General features: G+C 42.6%; 1 protein-coding gene across 2 annotated transcripts in view; it reads right to left on the reverse strand.

Annotated features, from left to right (window-relative positions):
• Positions 1 to 24313, reverse strand: part of LOC115161390 (syntaxin-binding protein 5-like) — a 236131-nt gene that overhangs the window by 93373 nt on the left and 118445 nt on the right. For both annotated transcript variants that reach the window (XM_029712341.1, XM_029712339.1), the window contains exons 6-7: positions 14660 to 14723; positions 1773 to 1856 (exon numbers count right to left, since the gene is read on the reverse strand). In XM_029712341.1, coding sequence (XP_029568201.1) covers positions 1773 to 1856; positions 14660 to 14723 — 148 coding nt within the window. The remainder of the gene's footprint in view (positions 1 to 1772; positions 1857 to 14659; positions 14724 to 24313) is intronic.

Below are 24313 nucleotides of genomic sequence, written 5' to 3' on the forward strand. Positions count from 1 at the left end.
AACCTGGACCGAGACAGCGCACCAGAGACCAGATGCGCTTAGCTGGAACACTCCACCCCGGCTCAATGCCCACTCTCGCCCGGCAGATGTTAGGAGCTGGGATGTAGCGCACCGGGCTCTCAACGCGTACTGGGGACACCGTGCGCCTTACCGCATAACACGGTGCCTGACCAGTACTACGATGCCTCCTGTAAGCACGGGAAGTTGGTTCAGTATTCCAACCTGACTCAGGCCAACTTCTCGTGTGCCCCCCCCAAAAAATGTTTTGGGGCTGCCTCTCGTGTCTGCTGTGCTGCCTTGCCTCATATCGCCGCCTCTCAGTTTTAGCTGCCTCCAGTTCTTCTTTCGGGCGGCGATATTCCCCAGCCTGTCTCCAGGGTCCCTTTCTGTCCAGAATTTCCTCCCAAGTCCACGAATCCTGAACCCTCTGCTCCTTGTTACCACGCTGCTTGGTCCTCTTATGGTGGGTGGTTCTGTAACGGCTGTCTAAAGGAGTAGACCAAGGCGCAGAGTGTTGAGTGCTCATATTTAATTGTAATCAAGACACTTTGAACAAAACAAGAAAATGACAGCCAAACAGTTCTGTCAGGTATAACAAAACACTAAACAGAAATTAACCACCCACAAAAACCCAAAGGAAAACAGGCGGCCTAAGTATGGCTCCCAATCAGCAACAACGATATACAGCTGTCCCTGATTGAGAGCCATACCCAGCCAAAACAAAGAAATACCAAACATAGAAAAAAGGACATAGAATGCCCACCCCAACTCACGCCCTGACCAACCAAAATAGAGACATAAAAGGATCTCCAAGGTCAGGGCGTGACAATTGCAAGTTAATAGAACAGCACAAATTAAAAACTATAGGTGTTGGCTGCCAGCACATGTACAAGCCTTTGAAATGGGGTTTGCTTTTATTCCCAGAGAGCAAGTGATAGATAGAACAAAATAAAAAAAGAAAGATGGTGGAAGTGTGACTGGAGTGTTGCAGCAGGATGTGACGTTGAGAACACTGCCATTTATCCACCCGTTCCTCTCTTCTCCCATCAGACCATCAAAGAAAGAGCCTTCCTTAACAAATAATTTCAGAGTGAGAGCTCCTTTTGTCCTACCCGCTCTAAGCTTTTGTCTGGGCTGCCATAGCGATGCCTTCCCCTTGTTGTGTTCGAAATCATCTTTGATGACGAGTGCTAGAGACGTCAAAGCACCAGCGAGTCCTAGAGACGTGGAGGCACCAGAGAGTCATAGAAACGTTGAGGCACCAGAGAGTCCTGGAGACGTGGAGGCACCAGAGAGTCCTGGTGACGTGGAGGCACCAGAGAGTCCTAGTGACGTGGAGGCACCAGAGAGTCCTAGTGACATGGAGGCACCAGAGAGTCCTAGAAACGTGGAGGCACCAGAGAGTCCTAAAGACGTGGAGGCACCAGAGAGTCCTAGAGACGTGGAGGCACCAGAGAGTCCTAGATACGTGGAGGCACCAGAGAGTCCTAGAGACATGGAGGCACCAGAGAGTCCTAGAGACGTGGAGGCACCAGAGAGTCCTAGAGACATGGAGGCACCAGAGAGTCCTAGAGACGTGGAAGCACCAGAGAGTCCATGGCAACCATGTAAAAGAAGCTCTTTGTAAACATCAGACAGTACATGTGGGTGAAATCACCTGTTCAACTGTCTGTTAGAGAGAGAGAGAGAGAGAGAGAGAGAGAGAGAGAGAGAGAGAGAGAGAGAGAGAGAGAGAGAGAGAGAGAAAGAGAGAGAGAGTGCGAGAAACTTACTTCATCGTAGTAGATTCTGAAGTCAACTTTCTTGGCTCGGAGGTCCCACTGCACTACTGTTCCACTTTCAAACCCTATCAGCAACTGTGAAAGTCAAAGAGGAAGATAAAGACATGTAAAAGGGGGGGGGGGTAAAGAGAAGGAAGAGAGGGTTAGGGAGTTGAGTGACAGAAGGTAAGAGGAAATACAAGATGAAATCATTAAACATTGAAATGATTTTTTTTTTGTAGACTATAGACCTGAGCTTTTCTCATTAAACTAACACTCTCTCTCCGTGCCTCCCTCCCACCATCTCTCTGCTTCTCCAAACGCAGTGGTCCCAGGCTGGTAGCTGTCGGTGCCGTGCTTTTCTCTCTGTGTGAGATGTGATTAAGGGGATTGGGAGGGATGATCTTCACCATGAATGTACCATTGAGCACACAACCAATCTGCTCCCTCTGTCTGTTTCTCTCTCTCCAGCTGGGCTCTTGTCCCTCTTGTGATTTACAGAGGATTGACTTTGGGGAGGAGGACTGATAGGAGAGGGAGGAGGACTGGGAGACTGATAAAGGGTTCAGGACAGGTGGGGATAGGGGGTAGAGAGAGAGGATGAGTGCGAAAGAGAGAAATTACTTTGTGTTTATGGGCCTCTCTGTAGGACATCTGTACATCATTGTCACAAGACTTGGACAGAGGGCGGTCACTGAGATGGACACAGACCAGGAAGTAAGTTGGTAAGATGGGGGAACCCAGGAAGTGGATGATGACAGTTCATCAGTGTGTGTGTGGGTGGGTTACCCAGATCTTGGTGTGTAGACACTCTAATGTTATAAAACCAACGAGACTGAGGCCATTGTCAGAAAAACATCTAAAATCCACTTGCTCTACAGTTCTGGATTAATGCGATAAAGGCGAGGTGTGATTAATGAGAAACATATGAGGTGTGATTAATGAGATAAATATGAGGTGTGATTAATGAGAAACATATGAGGTGTGATTAATGAGAAACATATGAGGTGTGATTAATGAGAAACATATGAGGTGTGATTAATGAGAAACATGAGGTGTGATTAATGAGAAACACGAGGTGAGATTAATGAGAAACATATGAGGTGTGATTAATAAGATAAATATGAGGTGTGATTAATGAGAAACACGAGGTGAGATTAATGAGAAACATATGAGGTGTGATTAATGACATAGATATGAGGTGTGCAGAGATATGCAAAGGCATTATCTTTAAAAAGCTGATAAGATGATAAGATGGAATTGGAGAAGTATGGTGTATATGAGGAATCACAAGACTAAAAGGCAGAGATAAATATTAAAAACACACACCCTCTAGAGAGAGATAACACTCTGCAGAGATAAAGATAACACCCTCTAGAGAGAGAAAAAAACCTGTAGAGATAAAGATAACACCCTCTAGAGAGAGAAAACAGCCTGTAGAGATAAAGATAACACTCTGCAGAGATAAAGATAACACCCTGCAGAGATAAAGATAACACCCTCTAGAGAGAGAAAACAGCCTGTAGAGATAAAGATAACACTCTGCAGAGATAAAGATAACACCCTGCAGAGATAAAGATAACACCCTCTAGAGAGAGAAAACAGCCTGTAGAGATAAAGATAACACTCTGCAGAGATAAAGATAACACCCTGCAGAGATAAAGATAACACCCTGTAGAGATAAAGATAACACCCTGCAGAGATAAAGATAACACTCTGCAGAGATAGAGATAACACCATGCAGAGATAAAGATAACACCCTGTAGAGATAAAGATAACACCCTGTAGAGATAAAGTTAACACTCTGTAGAGATAAAGATACAGTTGAAGTCGGAAGATTACATACATCTTAGCCAAATACATTTAAACTCAGTTTTTCACAATTCCTGACAATTAATCCTATTAAAAATTCCCTGTCTTAGGTCAGTTAGGATCATCACTTTATTTTAAGAGTGTGAAATGTCAGAATATTAGAAGAGAGAATTATTAATTTCAGCTTTTATTTCTTTCATCATATTCCCAGTGGGTCAGAAGTTGACATACACTCAATTAGTATTTGGTAGAAATGCCTTTAAATTGTTTAACTTGTGTCAAACATTTTAGGTAGCCTTCCACAAGATTCCCACAATACGTTGGGTGAGTTTTTGGCCCATTCCTCCTGACAGAGCTGGTGTAACTGAGTCAGGTTTGTAGGCCTCCTTTCTCACAAACGCCTTTTCAGTTCTGCCCACTAATTTTCTATAGGATTGAGGTCAGGGCTTTGTGATGGCCACTCCAATATCTTGACTTTGTTGTCCTTAAGCCATTTTGCCACAACTTTGGAAGTATGCTTGGGGTCATTGTCCATTTGGAAGAGCCATTTGCGAACAAACTTTAACTTCCTGACTGATGTCCTGAGATGTTGCTTCAATATATACACATCATTTTCCTTCCTCATGAAGCCATCTATTTTGTGAATTGCACCAGTCCCTCCTGCATCAAAGCACCCCCACAACATGATGCTGCCACCCCGTGCTTCACGGTTGGTATGGTGTTCTTCGGCTTGCAAGCATCCCCCTTTTTCCTCCAAACATAACGATGCTCATTATGGTCAAAAAGCTCTATTTTTGTTTCCTCAGACCAGAGGAATTTCTCAAAAAAGTACGATCTTTGTATGTGCAGTTGCAAACCGTAGTCTGGCATTTTTATGGCGGTTTTGGAGCAGTGGCTTATTCCTTGCTGAGCGGCCTTTAAGGTTATGTCGATATAGGACTTGTTTTACTGTGGATATAGATACTTTTGTACCGGTTTCCTCCAGCATCTTCACAAGGTCCTTTGCAGTTGTTCTGGGATTGATTTGCACTTTTCGCAACACAGTATGTTCGTCTCTAGGAGACAGAATGCGTCTCCTTCCTGAGCGGTATGATGGCTGCATGGTCCCATGGTGTTTATCCTGTTGGGGCTAGGGGGCAGTATTTTCACGGCCGGACAAAAAATGTACCCAGATTAACTAGAATATGTACCCAGGAACTAGAATATGCATATTATTAGATTTGGATAGAAAACACTCTGATGTTTGAAAGGTGTCTGTGAGTATAACAGAACTCATATGGCAGGCAAAACAACTGAGAAAATTTGAATCAGGAAGTGGGGGAAATTAGAAATGTAGTTTTTCAAGGTATTCAAAAGAAAAACTACATTTCTACATTTCTAAATAGGATTTACTTTGCACCTCCTAACTCTTCCATTGGCTGTCAACAATCTTTAGGAACTGGTTTATCCGTCACCTGTTACCGGGCAGAAAATTATGGCTCAGTCACTCACTGGCCAGTCTGAGGACAGGTGTCTTATGACACGCATGCACGTGACTTCGTTGTTTTTTTAATTTTTCTTCTGGTAGTAAAATTATCGCAATTTTACGTAAAAAAATACCCTAAACGATTGATTGTAAACATCGTTTGATGTGTTTCTACAAATGTTAATGGAACTTTGAACATTTCGTCTATGGATTTACCTTCTGTCACTCAACTCCGTCTATGGATTTGCGTCCACGCCACATGGCATTGTAAAGTCTTCTGGATGGGTCAACAAAACGGACGTATTTGGACATAAATGATGGATATGCAGAACAAATGAACATTTCTTGTGGAAGTGGGTGCCCATCCGAGTGCATTCCGCCGAAGATCAGCAAAGGTAAGTAAATATTTAGAACATATTTTTAGAGATTTGTCAACGCTGTGGTTGTAGGCTAACTGTATAGCTTAGCACTGAAGGCTAAGTTCTGTACTCAGAATATTGAACAATGTGCTTTTTCCGTAAAGTTATTTTGAAATCTAACAAAGTGGTTGCATAAAGGAGTAGATTATCTCTAATTCTTTAAATAATTGTTATACATTTATAACGTTTATTTATAATTTTCAACGTTTATGAGTTCTTCTGTAAATTAAATGTGCCTATACATAGCAGGTTATGGGGAGAAAACATTTTCTGAACGTCACGTGCCAATGTAAAAATTGGGTTTTTGGATATAAATATAAACTTGATCGGAAAAAAATGCATGTATTGTCTAACATGATGTCCTAAGAGTGTCATCTGATGAAGATTGTCAAAGGTTAGTGCTTAATTTTAGCTGTATATCTGTTTTTGTGATGGCTATCCGTGCTTGGAAAATTGCTTTTTTTTTGCTAAGGTGCTATGCTAAAATAATGTAATGTTTTGCTTTTACCGTAAAGCATTTTTGAAATCGGACAATGTGATTGGATTAACGAGTAGAGTATCTTTAAAATGCCGTATAATACTTGAATTTTAATTGTGAGATTATTTTGTTTTGAATTTCGCGCCGTGCTATCTCACTGGTTGTTGTCCAACCAATCCCTTTAGCGGGATTTTATCCTCTAGAAAACACTCTGAAGTTTCTAAAACTGTTTGAATGATGTCTGTAAGTATAACAGAACTCATATGGCAGGCAAAAATCAGAGAGAAATCTTACCAGGAAGTGGGAAATCTGGTGCTTGTAGTCCTTTCAAGTCATTGCCTATCGAACATACAGTGATTTAGGGTTCATTTTGCACTTCCTAAGGCTTCCACTAGATGTCAACAGTCTTTAGAAAGTTGTTTGAGGCGTCTATGGTGAACAGAGAGCGAACAGAGGAAGTTGGAAGTTGTTGACTCAGGAAAGGACATGAGTTCATTGGCACGCATTCACGTGAAATGTAGCTGTGTTCCAAAACGTTTTTCAAGACACTGGAATTGTCCGGTTGGAATATTATTGAAGGTCTAAGTTAACCTGTTTGGGATAGGGGGCAGTATTGAGAATTTTGGAAAAAATATGTGCCCATTTTTAACTGCCTCCTACACCAACTCAGAAGCTAGAATATGCATATTATTGTTCAGGTTTGGATAGAAAACACTCTGCATTTTCTAAAACTGTTTGAATGGTGTCTGTGAGTATAACAGAACTCCTATGGCAGGCAAAAACCTGACAAGGTTTCAAGCAGGAAGTACCCTGTCTGACAAGGAGTCGTGCGTCTTGCATCTGTTTATTGAAAAGTAAGGATCTTAGCTGTAACGTGACAATTCCCAGGGCTCCGATAGGCTCTCAGAACCCGGGAAATAACTGAAGGTTAACGAGGCAGCCTCAGGCTGAAACACATTATCGGCTTTGGCAAGTGGCGGCTCAGAGGACCTTTGAATGAGGCGCGTGCACGATTCGCTCCTGAGGAGAAATTTTATTCGGCTGTTTAGGCTCAATGCATATTCCGGTCGGAATATTATCACTTTTCTACGAGATAAATGGCATAAAAATTGGTTTTAAACAGCGGTTGACATGCTTCGAAGTACGGTAATGGAATATTTAGACATTTTTTGTCACGCCAATGCGCCATGCTCGAGACCGTGATGTAGCATTCTGATAGTGTCTAGAACTCACGAACAAAACGTCGCTGTTTGGATATAACGATGGATTATTTGGGACCAAACCAACATTTGTTATTGAAGTAGAAGTCCTGGCAGTGTATTCTGACGAAGAACAAGCAAGGTAAGAACATTTTTCTTATAGGAAATGTGATTTTGGTGGAGGCTGACCTGGGTGTGTGTCTAAATAGCTAGCCCTGTGATGCCGGGCTATGTACTTAGATTATTGCAAAATGTGCTTCATCCGAAAAGCTATTTTAAAATCGGACATATCGAGTGCATAGAGGAGTAATGTATCTATAATTCTTAAAATAATTGTTATGCTTTTTGTGAACGTTTATCGTGAGTAATTTAGCAAACTGTTAGTAAATTCCCCGGAAGTTTGCGGGGGTTATGCTTTTTCTGAACGTCACATGCTAATGTAAAAAGCTGTTTTTTGATATAAATATGAACTTGATTGAACAGACATGCATGTATTGTATAACACAATGTCCTAGGTGTGTCATCTGATGAAGATCATAAAAGGTTAGTGCTGCATTTAGCTGTGGTTTGGGTTTATGTGACATGATATGCTAGCTTGAAAAATGGGTGTCTGATTATTTCTGGCTGGGCACTCTGCTGACATAATCTAATGTTTTGCTTTCGTTGTAAAGCCTTTTTGAAATCGGACAGTGGGGTTAGATTAACGAGATTCTTGTCTTTAAATAGCTGTAAAATAGTCATATGTTTGAGAAATTGAAGTAATAGTATTTCTAACGATTCAAAAATCGCGCCACTGGATTTCAGTGGCTGTTACGTAGGTGGGACGAGTTCGTCCCACATGCGCCAGAGAGGTTAAAAAGGCCCTAAAGATTGATGCTATACAACGTTTGACATGTTTGAACGACCGTAAATATAACTTTTTTTGACTTTTCGTCATGACATTTTGGCCACGCTTCCTACACTTGGAGTAGCTTACTGAACGCGCAAACAACAAGGAGCTATTTGGACATAAATTATGGACTTTATCGAACAAAACAACATTTATTGTGGACCCGGGATTCCTGGAAGTGCCTTCTGATGAAGATCATCAAAGGTAAGTGAATATTTCTAATGCTATTTATGATTTTAGATGACTCCAAAATGGCGGGTAGCTGTATTGCTTGATGTCTTTTTCTGAGCGCAGTACTCAGATTATTGCAAAGTGTGCTTTCCCCGTGAAGCTTTTTTGAAATCTGTCACAGCGGTTGCATAAAGGAGATGTTCATCTATAATTCTTTGAATAACAGTTTAATATTTTATCAACGTTTATGATGAGTATTTTTGTAAATTGTTGTGCTGATTCACCGGCAGTATTGGATGGAAAATTATGGCTGTGTGCTTTTTCATGTGTTGGAACTGTACTAACATAATCTAACTTTATGCTTTCGCCGTAAAGCCTTTTTGAAATCGGAGAATGTAGTTGCATTAAGGAGACGTGTATCTTTAAAATGGTGTAAAATAGTCGTATGTTTGAGAACTTTGAATTATGACATTTTCTGGTTTTGAATTTGGTGCTCAGATTTTTCACTGGCTGTTGAATAGTGTGAACCGTGGGTGTCCCACCTCCCCAAGAGAGGTTAAACCATAATAAAAACATAAAACACGTAGTTACGTTCTAGCTGCGGGTCCAGTTCTGACATTATGTATAGGTCTAACTCAGGCGACTCCGAATCCCAAGTTTCGGCTTGATAGGTCATTTGGAGCCCGAGCAGTGACCTTCATTGGTGCTGAAAATCCACATTTTCCGTGCGTTGCTACGGGGTTCTTAAATGAGCTATCGGACAGAAACGTTGGGGTCCGTCTCTATGGGCTGAGGCGGTTTCAATGCACCTAGTCTTCTCACTCTGGGACTTTTCTAAATGTCATAATTTTCGTGATGGTCAAAATGAATTGAAGTTAATGCAAATGTACGAGGCTGTTTCTCGGTCTGAGAACCGTCTAGAGCCACATAACTCACCGTGCACTATCGACTTGAGCTTCATAACCGGTTTCTAAAGTTTCAGAGCTCTAGGTCTGACGGTTCTTTGATAGTTTGAACAAAGGTAACTATTGCAGGCTCTGTGTGTCTGTAAGCCCCACACTATGTCACTAAGTCCTTGCTGTGTATGTGTGAGCTTTTCTTGGAAATCTGATGGGGGAAATGACTGATTTACAGTTCATGAGGGTTACACCTAGTTACACATATGAAGTTTTGGAAAGATGTGACTTTTTTAACCCTTCGAAACAGCCCCTATGACCCCAATTTAAGGCACTTCCGGTTGGCACAGGAAGCTGAAAGTAAACACATATCCTCATTGTGGTAGGCTTTTACAGAATCCTGAGTTTTAAGTCTTTACATTAATAACTGACTGATTTACACAGGGTTGAATGAGTGTGTGTTATTTCAGAAAATCACAGAAATCTCACAGAGCTCCGAAACCCGCCTTAACGGATTCGTCTCAACATGCCACAACTGGATCTGTAACTTTTTGGAAGAAAAAAAACACATTTCTTTGAGCATCACCAATTGTACATTGTACGGTTTCTCTTAAATTACGATAGATAAATGTCTGGTTCTTTTTTTCCTGACACCGTAGGTTTATGTACTTTGACGTGAAGCTTTCAAATTAGCACTCTATTTTCATTTTTTATCTTTAATCCCAGAAAAATGGCCTTAACCTCTACGGGCCACGGGGGCAGTATTGAGAATTTTGAAAAAAATATGTGGCAATTTTTAACTGCCTCCTACACCAACTCAGAAGCTAGGATATGCATATTATTAACACATTCGGATAGAAAACACTCTGAATTTTCTAAAACAGTTTGAATGGTGTCTGTAAGTATAACAAAACTCATATTGCAGGCAAAAACCTGTGAAAAATAGATTTAAAAAAATGAGAATTTTGTGACTGTACTATTTAGTGTCATTGTTTTAAAGATACCACAGTGAGAAAGGATTCAGTTCGCAACTCCTACTGCTTCCACTAGATGTCAACGATCTTTAGAAAGTTGTTTGAAGCATCTGTGATAAATACACACCGAATTAGAAAGCTTACAAGTTGACACGTCATCACTTCATTTTTTGCGCCTGCGCATGAATCTGAGAAGAGTGCCTTTGTCATTATCGTTTATTCTAGACACTTGATAGGTTGTGTGAAAATATTACTGATGTTTACTGATGTTTCACGTTAAAAATGGAACAAAAGATTAGTGCTAAACAACGTTTGACATGTTTAAACAAACGTAAATAGATTATTTACTAGGTTTTCTTTAGTTTTTCGACGTGACTTTACACTGCCCACCTCATTTTGTGGGAGCCTACTGAACGCTAACTATTTGGACATAAATTATGAACTTTGTCAAAAGAAACCACATTTGTTCTGGACCTGGGATCTCTGGCAGCGCCTTCTGATGGAGATAATCAAAGGTAAGGGGATATTTAGAATGTTATTATCGATATTAGATGATGCTAATGCTAACGGTATAGCTTAGCTTAGCTTAGCATATAGCTTATTGTTGTTAGCATAGTACCCAGTTTATACAAAATGTGATTTCCCAGTAAAGTTATTTTGAGATCTGGCCCTTCGGTAGCAATTACGAGATGATAATATATTATTCTTTGAATGACAATATTATAATTTACCAATGTTTTCGAATAGTAATTCCGTGATTTGTAATGCTGGATTCACTGGGTGCATTCGAGCCGAAAAAAATTCTGAATTTCACCGCGACTGTAAATGCTGTTTTTGGATATAAATATGAACTTGATGGAACTAAAAATGCATGTATTGTATAACATAATGTCCTATGAGTGTCATCTGATGCAGATTGTCAAAGGTAAGTGCATAATTCTAGCTAGTTTTCTGTCTGTTGATGCCCTTCTTTGAATTGGCTAAACATTACACGCAGCTATTGTCAATGTACTCTCCTCACATAACCTAACTTTATGCATTCTCCGTAATGCCTCTGAAAATCGGACAGCGTGGTTAGATTTAGGAGATATATCTTTCAAATGGAGGAAAATAGTTGATTATTTGATTTTTTGAAATGATTACTCTTGCAGTTTTGAATTCCCCGCCATGGTCACATGACAATGAATCCCAATACCGGGATAAGATCGGGATAAGATCCTCAACAGGTTAACTCAAAAGGCGTTGAGGCCTCGACGCCATCTTGTTCAGGGCTAACTGCCCATTATCCCAAACCTATGCTCACCAAGTTTTATCTTCAAAGTCTTATCTGTTTAGGAGAAATGGCCATGTCGTGATTGGTGATGTTTTGTACATTTGCAATAAGATTCCATTCGCCATCTGCTGGAATTTACCGGGACAGCGGAAAAATGACCAAAATGTGAACATTTTCGATGACTTCCCGGAAGATCTGGCCCCGGTGCACGGCCCGCCGCCGTCCGCGAATGGAACGTCTAGTAAGGGACCGTACATTTGCAATATGGAGTTTCTCATCGATCATACAGCAAATGCCAAAAAGTGCCCTTCGTGTATGTAAACATCTGACTTCAACTGTAACTCTCTCCGCTCTGTCTCCGATTACACAGATTGCACAGGCGACTCTCTGGCCATAGCTAACCAGACACAAGCTGCTTTACAAAAATATAATAATAGCAATATTAAGTTTAACCTCTTACATCTACACGTTCCGCTAGCGGAACGTCTGCTCCAATATCCAATGATGGGCGGGGCGCGAAATTCAAACTCCTCTAAATCCGAAAACTTACACTTTTCAAACATATGACTATGTTACAGCTATTTAAAGACAAGACTCTCCTTTATCTAACCAAACTGTCCGATTTCAAAAAGGCTTTACAGCGAAAGCAAAACATTAGATTATGTCAGCAGAGTACCCAGCCAGGAATAATCACACAGCCATTTTTCAAGCTAGCATATCATGTCACATAAACCCAAACCATATCTAAATGCAGCACTAACCTTTGATGATCTTCATCAGATGACACACCTAGGACATTGTGTTATACAATACATGCATGTCTGTTCAATCAAGTTCATATTTATATCAAAAACCAGCTTTTTACATTAGCATGTGACGTTCAGAACTAGCATTCCCACCGAACACTTCCGGTGATTTTACTAAATTACTCACGATAAACGTTCACAAAAAGCATAACAATTATTTTAAGAATTATAGATACAGAACTCCTCTATGCACTCGATATGTCCGATTTTAAAATAGCTTTTCGGATGAAGCACATTTTGCAATAATGTAAGTACATAGCCCGGCGTTACAGGGCTAGCTATTTAGACACCCACCCAGTGTAGCCTTCACCAAAATCACATTTCCTATAAGAAAAATGTTCTTACCTTGCTTGTTCTTCATCAGAATACACTGCCAGGACTTCTACTTCAATAACAAATGTAGGTTTGGTCCCAAATAATCCATCGTTATATCCAAACAGCGACGTTTTGTTCGTGCGTTCTAGACACTATCCCAACGCTAAATCTCGGCCACGAGCATGACGCAAAATATGACAAAAAATTTCGAAATATTCCATTACCGTACTTCGAAGCATGTCAACCGCTGTTTAAAACCAATATTTATGCAATTTATCTCGTAGAGAAGCGATAATATTCCGACCGGGAATCTGCCTGTCTGTAAACTGAGGAAAAAACCGAAAGCCGGGGGCGGGGCGTGTCACGCGCCTAAGGCTTAGTCCATTGACTGACCACTCAGCATTTGCTCTCGTGTGCTTCAGCCAGGGCTTTGAATGACATCATTCCTGTTTTTCCCGGGCTGTGAGACTCCATTGTTGACGTGAGAAGTGTCACGTAAGAGCAGAGATCCTTTGTAAACGACAGAGATAATAAAGAAGGGCAAGAAATGTTCAGACAGGGTACTTCCTGAACAGAAGCATCTCAGGTTTTTGCCTGCCATAGGAGTTATGTTATACTCACAGACACCATTCAAACAGTTTCAGAAACTTTGGAGTGTTTTCTCTCCAAAGCTAATAATTATATGCATATTCCAGTTTCTGGGCAGGACTAATAATCAGATTAAATCGGGTACGTTTTTTATCCAGCCGTGAAATTACTGCCCCCTAGATGTAACAGGTTAATAGAGAAACATCAGTCCAGCTATGTTTTTCTCTCCCTTGAGTACAGAAAGGTTTTTTGTATATGTAGTCTCGGTCAACCCTCGCCACATCGCCAGGTTCTGTAGCCACATTGGACATCATGTGACTGAGGCGTCTGTAGAACGTTGATGACTATGGCAATGACATGACCAAGTGACGGCGGTGAAACCCATAATGCTTTGACAATCATTTGCGGTACCATGTCTCTCTCTCTCACTCTCTGTCTCTCGCTCTCTGTCTCTCTCTCTCTCTCTCTCTCTCTCTCTCTCTCTCTCTCTCTCACTGTCTCTCTCTGCTTGTGTGTGTCAATTTGTTTTGTATGTAATGTGTAGGAATTTACATGTCCAAATTATTGTTACGTATTCTTATTGTCATTCCTCTGCTGTTGGGAAGAGAACAGGATGTTATGCATCTGTTGGTAGGACAAGGCCCTGTATGATTGTGCACATGGAAGTCCGTGATTTACGTTTACTAAAATTAAAGGGCTTTTACTTGACTACAACCCCTGTTTTTGTCATTTGACAAAAATATGGCTAAGACTTAATGATATTTTAGTCAAAATGACAATACTAGTCTAAATCTAAGGAAGAGTGCCTTCACATACTGCCTCCGCCTCGTCTTGCTCCCTTTACCGGTCTCCATGACACTGATTGACTCTGACATATACACCCACACACTCAGAGAGACAAAAACATGAAATGGCAAACCTCTCTAAGGCAGAATTCAAATATTGATAAGTGCTTTGGAAGGCAGAAAAAGTCTGACGAGATTCAGGCAATAAATCCAAGCCCAAAACATACTCAATATCCCCTGTGATCTCTCTCTCTCTCTCTCTCTCTCTCTCTCTCTCTCGCTCTCTCTCTCTCTCGCTCTCTCTCTCAAATGTTGTTATTTTCCTGACAGCATCTCATATTTTATGTCACACGAACAGCCCACACACATCGAGCACCAGTAGGTCTTCCATGCCGAACCCCCTAAAGCCTCCGTGCCCCCGGCAAACCGCCCCGACAACCCTGACCACGGCCGTCCTCATAACAGTCCTGACCCCTGCCTGACCCACTTCTGCTGACACAGACACAGGTCTGTCCCCACTGGGAGATGATGACGGGGACAGCCAGTAGCAGAAGGTGCGCAGTAAATCCGAAGGCCAGGAGTGACTCATTTTTGTGTCGTGTTGGGTCATTGGTCCTGTATAGAAAATAGCAAGTCTAAGAACAGGCAGCAGTCTGTGTATCAGATAGACAGAGATAGCTAGCTCCAGGCTACACTGATCCACCAGGCAGACCCTCCTGAGGTAACAGGTAACAGAGAGATAGCTAGCTCCAGGCTATACTGATCCACCAGGCAGACCCTCCTGAGGTAACAGGTAACAGAGAGTAAGGGGGTTCTTCCGCCAACTCACCTTGCATTCATCCTTCGGGCTGTCACTCAGATGGACTACGGGCCCTGGATGGGCTTTAGTTGCTCTGTGGATGAGAGAAGGAAAGGGAAAGGGTCTATCAGGTTATGGACATGAGTGCAGATGTTTCAGAATGATAGCCAAGGGACGGTGCAAAACGCTGTGATCTACTTTAAATGAATCACTTTTTTTTTGCATCTGCTGTAAACAAATAGATACATGTTTCAGACTATAGAGTATCAAAACATTTGCATAGTGACTAGTGACCTTCAGCTTCAGAGCCGGCAAAGCCAAAGAATCAAGCAGCCGATCACTACACAGCAGAGTAGTACATAACTTGGTTCACGTGGCCCTGCAGAAGGCACCGCATGCTGAAACACTGGTCATCTATATTCATTCAAATGTTGAGAGTATATATATATTTATATAGTGTTGAACCTTCTTTATTTGTTTTTATACAGCAGTATAGTAACATCACCATACAGTACTATAGTAACATCACCATACAGTACTATAGTAACATCACCATACAGTACTATAGTAACATCACCATACAGTATTATAGTAACATCACCATACAGTATTATAGTAACATCACCATACAGTATTATAGTAACATCACCATACAGTATTATAGTAGTAGTATAGTAACATCACCATACAGTAGTATAGTATCATCACCATACAGTATTATAGTAGTAGTATAGTAACATCACCATACAGTATTATAGTAACATCACCATACAGTAGAATATTAACATCACCATACAGTATTATAGTAACATCACCATACAGTATTATAGTAACATCACCATACAGTAGAATATTAACATCACCATACAGTATTATAGTAACATCACCATACAGTATTATAGTAACATCACCATATAGTATTATAGTAACATCACCATACAGTAGAATATTAACATCACCATACAATAGTATAGTAACATCACCATACAGTATTATAGTGACACCACCACTCTGACCATTTTACTCGTCCTAACTGTGCTGCTGGCAACAATTTAATTATGCTTTTTTGACAACGTTTACTGACACCGGCCATATTCAACTGGTGTTGAGCGTTTGTAAATTCATCAGTTATTCTGCGCTCTGGTACACTCAGAGGAGAGTGCTCTGAAATCGGAGTAGATAGCCAGAGCTACTTTACGAACGCACCCGAACGTCCATTGAGAACGCACAACGACCATACCATTTAGCTAGGTATGACGAGAATAACGGCATTTTCTTCTGAAAACGTTGTGAAACCACGCCCATTTTCGGGAGAAATTGCATTATGGGCCCTAAAAGCACGGAAATAGTGTCCTCTGCTTGTATACTTCGTATTTTGGCAAATGTAGAACGACATCCGGGAACTTTTGTCGTACTAACTACATCCATACTATGACCAATAATCATACTATATACTCAGTTTACGTCACAAATAGTACGGGTAGTGCGGTTAGTATGAGTTTTGGAACACAGCTCTGGACTGACCCTGGTTCTCACCTCGCTATGCTAACCGCTAACACAGGCAGTATCACAGCCTTACACCCGCCGCCATCAGAAAAAGAGATGCAGGCAAAACCCAATGAGAGGAGACTGGCCTCGGTACAGATTACAACCGCTGTGGGGAAATACACAGACACATTGTGCTCCGGGAGGTCCCGGGGAGACATGGCAACGCTAGAGTCCAGCGGGTCTGTTGTTGTTGGGTCAGTGAAGATAATTCATTTTTTAAATTATTATTATTATTATTTTTTTATTAATGTTTATTTTGACAGGTAAGTCATATTGAGACTAGGGTCTCTTTTACAGATGAGCACTGCATATATACAACAAATACATACAATATACAACATTACAGACACATTTATCAACATAGAGGTCTCCGATAATGACTCTGAACTGACCGAGGGGGACCAGAACCTCTCAGTTCAGCTCTGGTAGTTGTTCCACATAAAGGGAGCGAAAAAAGCAGCTTTACCCAACTCTGTGCACACACACACACACACACACACACACACACACACACACACACACACACACACACACACACACACACACACACACACACACACACACACACACACACACACACAAAGACACATACAAGATCACACCTGCGGGACAGGTACAGGATGGCAACAACAACTTTCCGACTTACACCAGGAACGCACAATCCCTCCATCAGTGCTCAGACTGTCCGCAATAGGCTGAGAGAGGCTGGACTGAGGGCTTGTAGGCCTGTTGTAAGGCAGGTCCTCACCAGACATCACCGGCAACAACGTCGCCTATGGGCACAAACCCACCGTTGCTGGACCAGACTGGACTGGCAAAAAGTGCTCTTCACTTACGAGTCACGGTTTTGTCTCACCAGGGCTGATGGTCGGATTTGCATTTATCGTCGAATGAATGAGCGTTACACCGAGGCCTGTACTCTGGAGAGGGATCGATTTGGAAGTGGAGGGTCCATCATGGTCTGGGGCGGTGTGTCACAGCATCATCGGACTGAGCTTGTTGTCATTGCAGGCAATCTCAATGCTGTGCATTACAGGGAAGACATCCTCCTCCCTCATGTGGTAACCTTCCTGCAGGCTCATCCTGACATGACTCTCCAGCATGACAATGCCACCAGCCATACTCCTCTTTCTTTGCGAGATTTCCTGCAAGACAGTAATGTCAGTGTTCTGCCATGGCCAGCGAAGAGAAATGTCCTGGAACTTGCAGGTGCCTTGGTGGAAGAGTGTGGTAACATCTCACAGCAAGAACTGGCAAATCTGGTGCAGTCCATGAGGAGGAGCTGGTGGCCACACCAGATACTGACTGTTACTTTTGATTTTGACCCCCCCCCCTTTGTTCAGGGACACGTTATTTCAATTTCTGTTAGTCACATGTCTGTGGAACTTGTTCAGTTTATGTGTCAGTTGTTGAATCTTATGTTCATACAAATATTTACACATGTTAAGTTTCCTGAAAATAAACGCAGTTGACAGTGAGGACGTTTCTTTTTTTGCTGAGTTTACGTATACACATGCACAGACACATACACACATTGCCTCCTTCATTGCACAGTGTACTATTGAAATACATGGCATAACTGTGTAAATGTTATGACGGTGTCAGCTCATCTATTATAAGTTATCAATTCATCATAAAGACAAAATGATTTAACCTTCACATCTCTGTGACCCTTTACATGGCAGTCTTTCAAAGAGGTTCTGGAGGGACAACACCAAACTGTAAAGTCTAAAAGGAAATACCCATCTCTCCTCTCTGGAGATCATTTACAACAGTCTTCACACCTTCAGATCCATCTGTGTTGCATTGAGCTCTCACATTGATACAGTGTGTCATGGTGAAAACATGAATGTCTCCGCTGAGGGTGAGGTCGCCACACCGCTGATTCTGTCTGTCGGAGCGTCCTCCTAGCAGACTCATATCACTCTGCCAGGCTGTACGCACACGCACACGCACACACACACACACACACACACACACACACACACACACACACACACACACACACACACATACACATACACATACACACACACACACACACACACACACACACATACACATACACATACACATACACACACAGTGCCAGCCTGCTGGAGCTGTAGGAGCCTCAGGGGGCAGGTTTTGGTTGGCTCCGCTCGGTCGACACGGTAACGCTGGGATGGAAAGGCGGGGAGCCGCGAGCGGGAAGGGGGGCGTGGGGGGGGGGCTACATCAAGAAGATTAAAAACGGCCCAGACTGTCTACGCTGACGCATGACTTACTCACCCAGCCACTACCCTGAATTCCCTCCTCACAGAGTGTATAGATACAGAGAATATCCAACCAAGAGAGCTCAGGTGAAATTACAGTTTTGTTTCATGTTTTTTCTCTCCAGTTGGGCACACTTTGTCTAGCAATGAATGGGAAAAGGGTGCTTACAAAGGATTAGACTACATAGTCTTGTATCCCCCTAACAGACCAGAGAAAACACCAGATCTCTGATGTTTTTAATATCTTTACTCATCATCTCTCTCTCCAGAACACATCTGTAATGTCATATTAATGACTACATATGGATCCTGTTCTTCATCCTACTGAGAGTGGGAAAAATGTCTTTATATATATATATATATATATATATATATATATATATATATATATATATATATATATATATATATTGTTTCTGAAAGATACTACAATGAAAGAGAGACAATTCCTGTATTAAATAGGTTGCAATAGTATTTTTTTGTGTGTGTGAGTGAGTGGGGGTGGGCATGTTATGTATCAACCCCTAAAAAAATGGAAATTAATAATAATCCACATAATAATTCACATTTCCTGTTGCTGCAGGATTATTTGTCTGCTGGTTTGAATTAAGATCCCGCTGGTCCTGTGCTTCATACCTGCATCCTGCCTCGGCCCAGCACCGGTGGAGACATGTGGGAAGGGCATACTTAACACCACAAGATGTCTCTTCACTGGATGACTGTCAAATCCCAGAGCATTACAGCTGATGAGGATAATTGTACGCTGCCCAAATATCAACACGACAAGTAGAGGAAACACAGCAGAGAGACTAAGGCTCAGGGCTTTGGTACCAGGCACTCCACTGTCAATATACACTGGGTCTGCAGTAATGACAGTCAATATATACTGGGCCTGCAGTAATGACAGTCAATATATACTGGGTCTGCAGTAATGACAGTCAATATACACTGGGTCTGCAGTAATGACAGTCAATATATACTGGGTCTGCAGTAATGACAGTCAATATATACTGGGCCTGCAGTAATGACAGTCAATATATACTGGGCCTGCAGTAATGACAGTCAATATATACTGGGTCTGCAGTAATGACAGTCAATATATACTGGGCCTGCAGTAATGACAGTCAATATATACTGGGCCTGCAGTAATGACAGTCAATATATACTGGGTCTGCAGTAATGACAGTCAATATACACTGGGTCTGCAGTAAGGACAGTCAATATACACTGGGCCTGCAGTAATGACAGTCAATATATACTGGGCCTGCAGTAATGACAGTCAATATATACTGGGTCTGCAGTAATGACAGTCAATATACACTGGGTCTGCAGTAATGACAGTCAATATATACTGGGTTTGCAGTAATGACAGTCAATATATACTGGGCCTGCAGTAATGACAGTCAATATATACTGGGTCTGCAGTAATGACAGTCAATATACACTGGGCCTGCAGTAATGACAGTCAATATATACTGTGCCTGCAGTAATGACAGTCAATATATACTGGGCCTGCAGTAATGACAGTCAATATATACTGGGTCTGCAGTAATGACAGTCAATATATACTGGGCCTGCAGTAATGACAGTAAATATATACTGGGCCTGCAGTAATGACAGTCACAGTGGCAGTGCACTCCCCTCTCTCGTGTTGATTCAGAAGGGCTGTCTCTTTCTTTCTCTCGTTCTCTCTTTCCCCCCCTCAATCTCTCCCTCTCTCTGGAGAAAAACCTGTTGTTGACAAACAAATTTCCCAACATCATCTGGTCCCCGAGCCAGTCAAGCTGAGTAGAATCATGGTAATTCACACTCACTCTGCTTAGCTTTTTGTTGCCCCACTCACACACAGTCACACACACACACAGTTACACACACACACACACACACACACACACACACACACACACACACACACACACACACACACACACACACACACACAACACACAACACACGTCTATCTCCGCACGCCGTCGTCAACAGACAATAAAACAGTAGGCTGCTGGCTTGAACCAGTGAGATTAAATTAGACTGATGAACTCATTAGAAAATAATGTGCTAATAAGGAAACACACAAGCCTGAGAAGGTAAAGGGAATCAGGGAGCGACAGCTCAAACACTGAGCTTTATAGAGACCAGGAAACAGTACGGATAATATCACGTCAACAGGGAGCGACTGCTCAAACACTGAGCTATATGGGTCCCAAGAAACAAAGAGATCTTCTGTTGAATCTGACAATTAATCTTGATGATTGTACAGTCGTCTAAAATAAAACTGTCAAGGAACCTCGGCGTTACTCTGGACCCTGATCTCTCTTTTGACGAACATATCAAGACTGTTTCAAGGACAGCTTTTTTCCATCTACGTAACATTGCAAAAATCAGACATTTTCTGTCCAAAAATTATGCAGAAAAATGAATCCATACTTTTGTCAATTCTAGGTTGGACTACTGCAATGCTCTACTTTCCGGCTACCCGGATAAAGCACTAAACAAACTTCAGTTAGTGCTAAATACGGCTGCTAGAATCCTGACTAGAACCAAAAACTGTGATCATATTACTCCAGTGCTAGCCTCTCTACACTGGCTTCCTGTTAAGGCAAAGGCTGATTTCAAGGTTTTACTGCTAACCTACAAAGCATTACATGGGCTTGCTCCTACCTATCTTTCCGATTTGGTCCTGCCGTACATACCTACACGTACGCTACGGTCACAAGATGCAGGCCTCCTAATTGTCCCTAGAATTTCTAAGCAAACAGCTGGAGGCAGGGCTTTCTCCTATAGAGCTCCATTTTTATGGAATGGTCTGCCTACCCATGTGAGAGACACAGACTCGGTCTCAACCTTTAAGTCTCTATTGAAGACTCATCTCTTCAGTAGGTCCTATGATTGAGTGTAGTCTGGCCCAGGAGTGTGAAGGTGAACGGAAAGGCTCTGGAGCAACGAACCGTCCTTGCTGTCTCTGCCTGGCCGGTTCCCCTCTCTCCACTGGGATTCTCTGCCTCTAACCGTATTACAGGGGCTGAGTCATTGGCTTATTGGTGCTCTTCCATGCCGTCCCTAGGAGGGATGCGTCACTTGAGTGGGTTGAGTCACTGACGTGGTCTTCCTGTCTGATTTGGCGCCCCCCCCCCCTTGGGTTGTGCCGTGGCGGAGAGCTTTGTGGGCTATACTCGGCCTAGTCTCAGGATGGTAAGTTGGGGGTTGAAGTTATCGCTCTCGTGGTGTGGGGGCTGTGCTTTGGCAAAGTGGGTGTGGTTATATCCTGCCTGTTTGGCCCTGTCTGGGGGTATCATCGGATGGGTCCACAGTGTCTCCTGACCCCTCCAGTATTTATGCTGCAGTAGTTTATGTGTCAGGAGGCTAGGGTCAGTCTGTTATATCTGGAGTATTTATCCTATCTTATCCGGTGTCCTGTGTGAATTTAAGTATGCTCTCTAACTCTCTCTTTCTCCCTTTCTTTCTTTCTCTCTCTCTCTCTGAGGACCTGAGCCCTAGGACCATGCCTCAGGACTACCAGGCATGATGACTCCTTGCTGTCCCCAGTCCACCTGGCCGTGCTGCTGCTCCAGTTTCAACTGTTCTGCCTGCGGCTATGGAACCCTGACCTGTTCACCGGACATGCTACCTGTCCCAGACCTGCTGTTTTCAACTCTCTAGAGACAGCAGGAGCGGTAGAGATACTCTCAATGATCGGCTATGAAAAGCCAACTGACATTTACTCCTGAGGTGCTGAACTGTTGCACCCTTGACAACTACTGTGATTATTATTATTTGTCCATGCTGGTCATTTATGAACATTTGAACATCTTGGCAATGTTATGTTATAATCTCCACCTGGCACAGCCAGAAGAGGACTGGCCACCCCTCATAGCCTGGTTCCTCTCTAGGTTTCTTCCTAGGTTCTGGCCTTTCTAAGGAGTTTGTCCTAGCCACCGTGCTTCTACATCTGCATTGCTTGCTGTTTGGGGTTTTAGGCTGGGTTTCTGTACAGCACTTTGAGATATCAGCTGATGTAAGAAGGGCTATATAAATACATTTGATTTGATATGGAGACCAGTAAACAGTATGAATAATATCATGTCAACATTTTGAATAATTTTTCCAACTCTTTTATTTTAGAGTTTATTTTTTATACATGTTGGACACTTTTGTCTTGTGAAATATGAGCAGCAGCAGGAGAAGTGAGGAGGTAGGAAGGAAGGAGACCCTGTCGTCTTAATGAAGCATGTTCCCTCCCACCGAGCTTCCTGCTTTCCTACCGAGCTTCCTGCTTTCCCACCGAGCTTCCTGCTTCCCACCAGGATCCCTGCTTTCCCACCAGGCTTCCGGCTTTCCCACCAGGCTGCCTGCTTTCCCACCAGGCTTCCGGCTTTCCCACCAGGCTTCCGGCTTTCCCACCAGGCTTCCGGCTTTCCCACCAGGCTGCCTGCTTTCCCACCAGGCTGCCTGCTTTCCCACCAGGCTTCCGGCTTTCCCATCAGGCTGCCTGCTTTCCCACCAGGCTTCCGGCTTTCCCACCAGGCTGCCTGGTTTCCCACCAGGCTTCCGGCTTTCCCACCAGGCTGCCTGGTTTCCCACCAGGCTGGCTGCTTTCCCACCAGGCTTCTGGCTTTCCCACCAGGCTTCCGGCTTTCCCACCAGGCTTCCGGCTTTCCCACCAGGCTTCCGGCTTTTTCCTTTGATTTGAGGCACTGCTTTTTTTATCCTCGTTTTCTTACACATATTCTAAATGTAAGGCCTGGTACTAAGCCCTGGAGGTAAAGACCCAGACATCAGCATTATGGGTAGTAGAGGGTGTCCTGGCCCCGTCATGGAAGCTGTGAATAAAGTACAGCAGGCATATTTGCTATACAGATGTGGGATCTTAATTTGATCACCCTTTTTTTGTAGCAGGAAATGTATTATGGTGTAATATATCCCTTTCCTGACAGCACTGCAGCTCTATTGAGATTAATGGAATGTGCCTAAATTAATTTAGGATCACAAGTGTCTCACCGCTCAGTCAGTACTCAGGAGGGAGATAGAAACACCCACTCAGTCAGTACTCAGGAGGGAGATAGAAACACCCACTCAGTCAGTACTCAGGAGGGAGATAGAAACACCATATAATGAGTCTCTTGGCGCAAGCTTACGGTCTTACAGGAAAAGAGTAATCCACAGAAAAGCTCCATATTAATAAGTTGTTTGTAATTGTATTTGTGTGTGTGTGTGTGCCCACTTAATGTGTGATTGTGTACTGAGCTGAAAGTCTGTTTAATCACTTCTACTCCACCTTAATTTTAGTCAAGCCTGAAAGTCCATATGGTAAATGTCATGAAAATAAAAATTCAAATGTAATACCTGTGCAAGGTCTTACTTAGTTCCACCAAATGAACACAGACACACACACACACACACACACACACACACACACACACACACACACACACACACACACACACACACACACACACACACACACACACACACACACAGGCGCCTCACAACCTACTCGAGCATGTCTGAGAGGAGGGAAAAACAAATCTCCTTCTCCTCTGCCGTTAGTTTGCATTAGAGAGGTCGTTGATGCTTTCCCCGTGAAGGAGCACAGGAGGAGAACTGAGAGGAAGAAGCACTTCAGCTCAATCAAACAACACAAGCTTCGATGGCTCTCCAGTGTAATATTTTGATGAGGATGGAACATGCTTGTTCAAATTTTATTGAACTACTCTTCACAACCCACTCAACACGTACTCCACAGTGAGGGTGTATGTGCCTCTGCATGTTAAGTAGTCATAGCTATTGCATGACCACGATCTAACGCCGCCGTCATGGCAACGTGAGCGAAGTTCGGTTACCAACCTTCAACTAGGATTAGTTGACAAATGACATTACATGG

The sequence above is a fragment of the Salmo trutta genome, chromosome 24, assembly GCF_901001165.1.
Source record: "Salmo trutta chromosome 24, fSalTru1.1, whole genome shotgun sequence".
Taxonomy (NCBI): Eukaryota; Metazoa; Chordata; class Actinopteri; order Salmoniformes; family Salmonidae; genus Salmo; species Salmo trutta.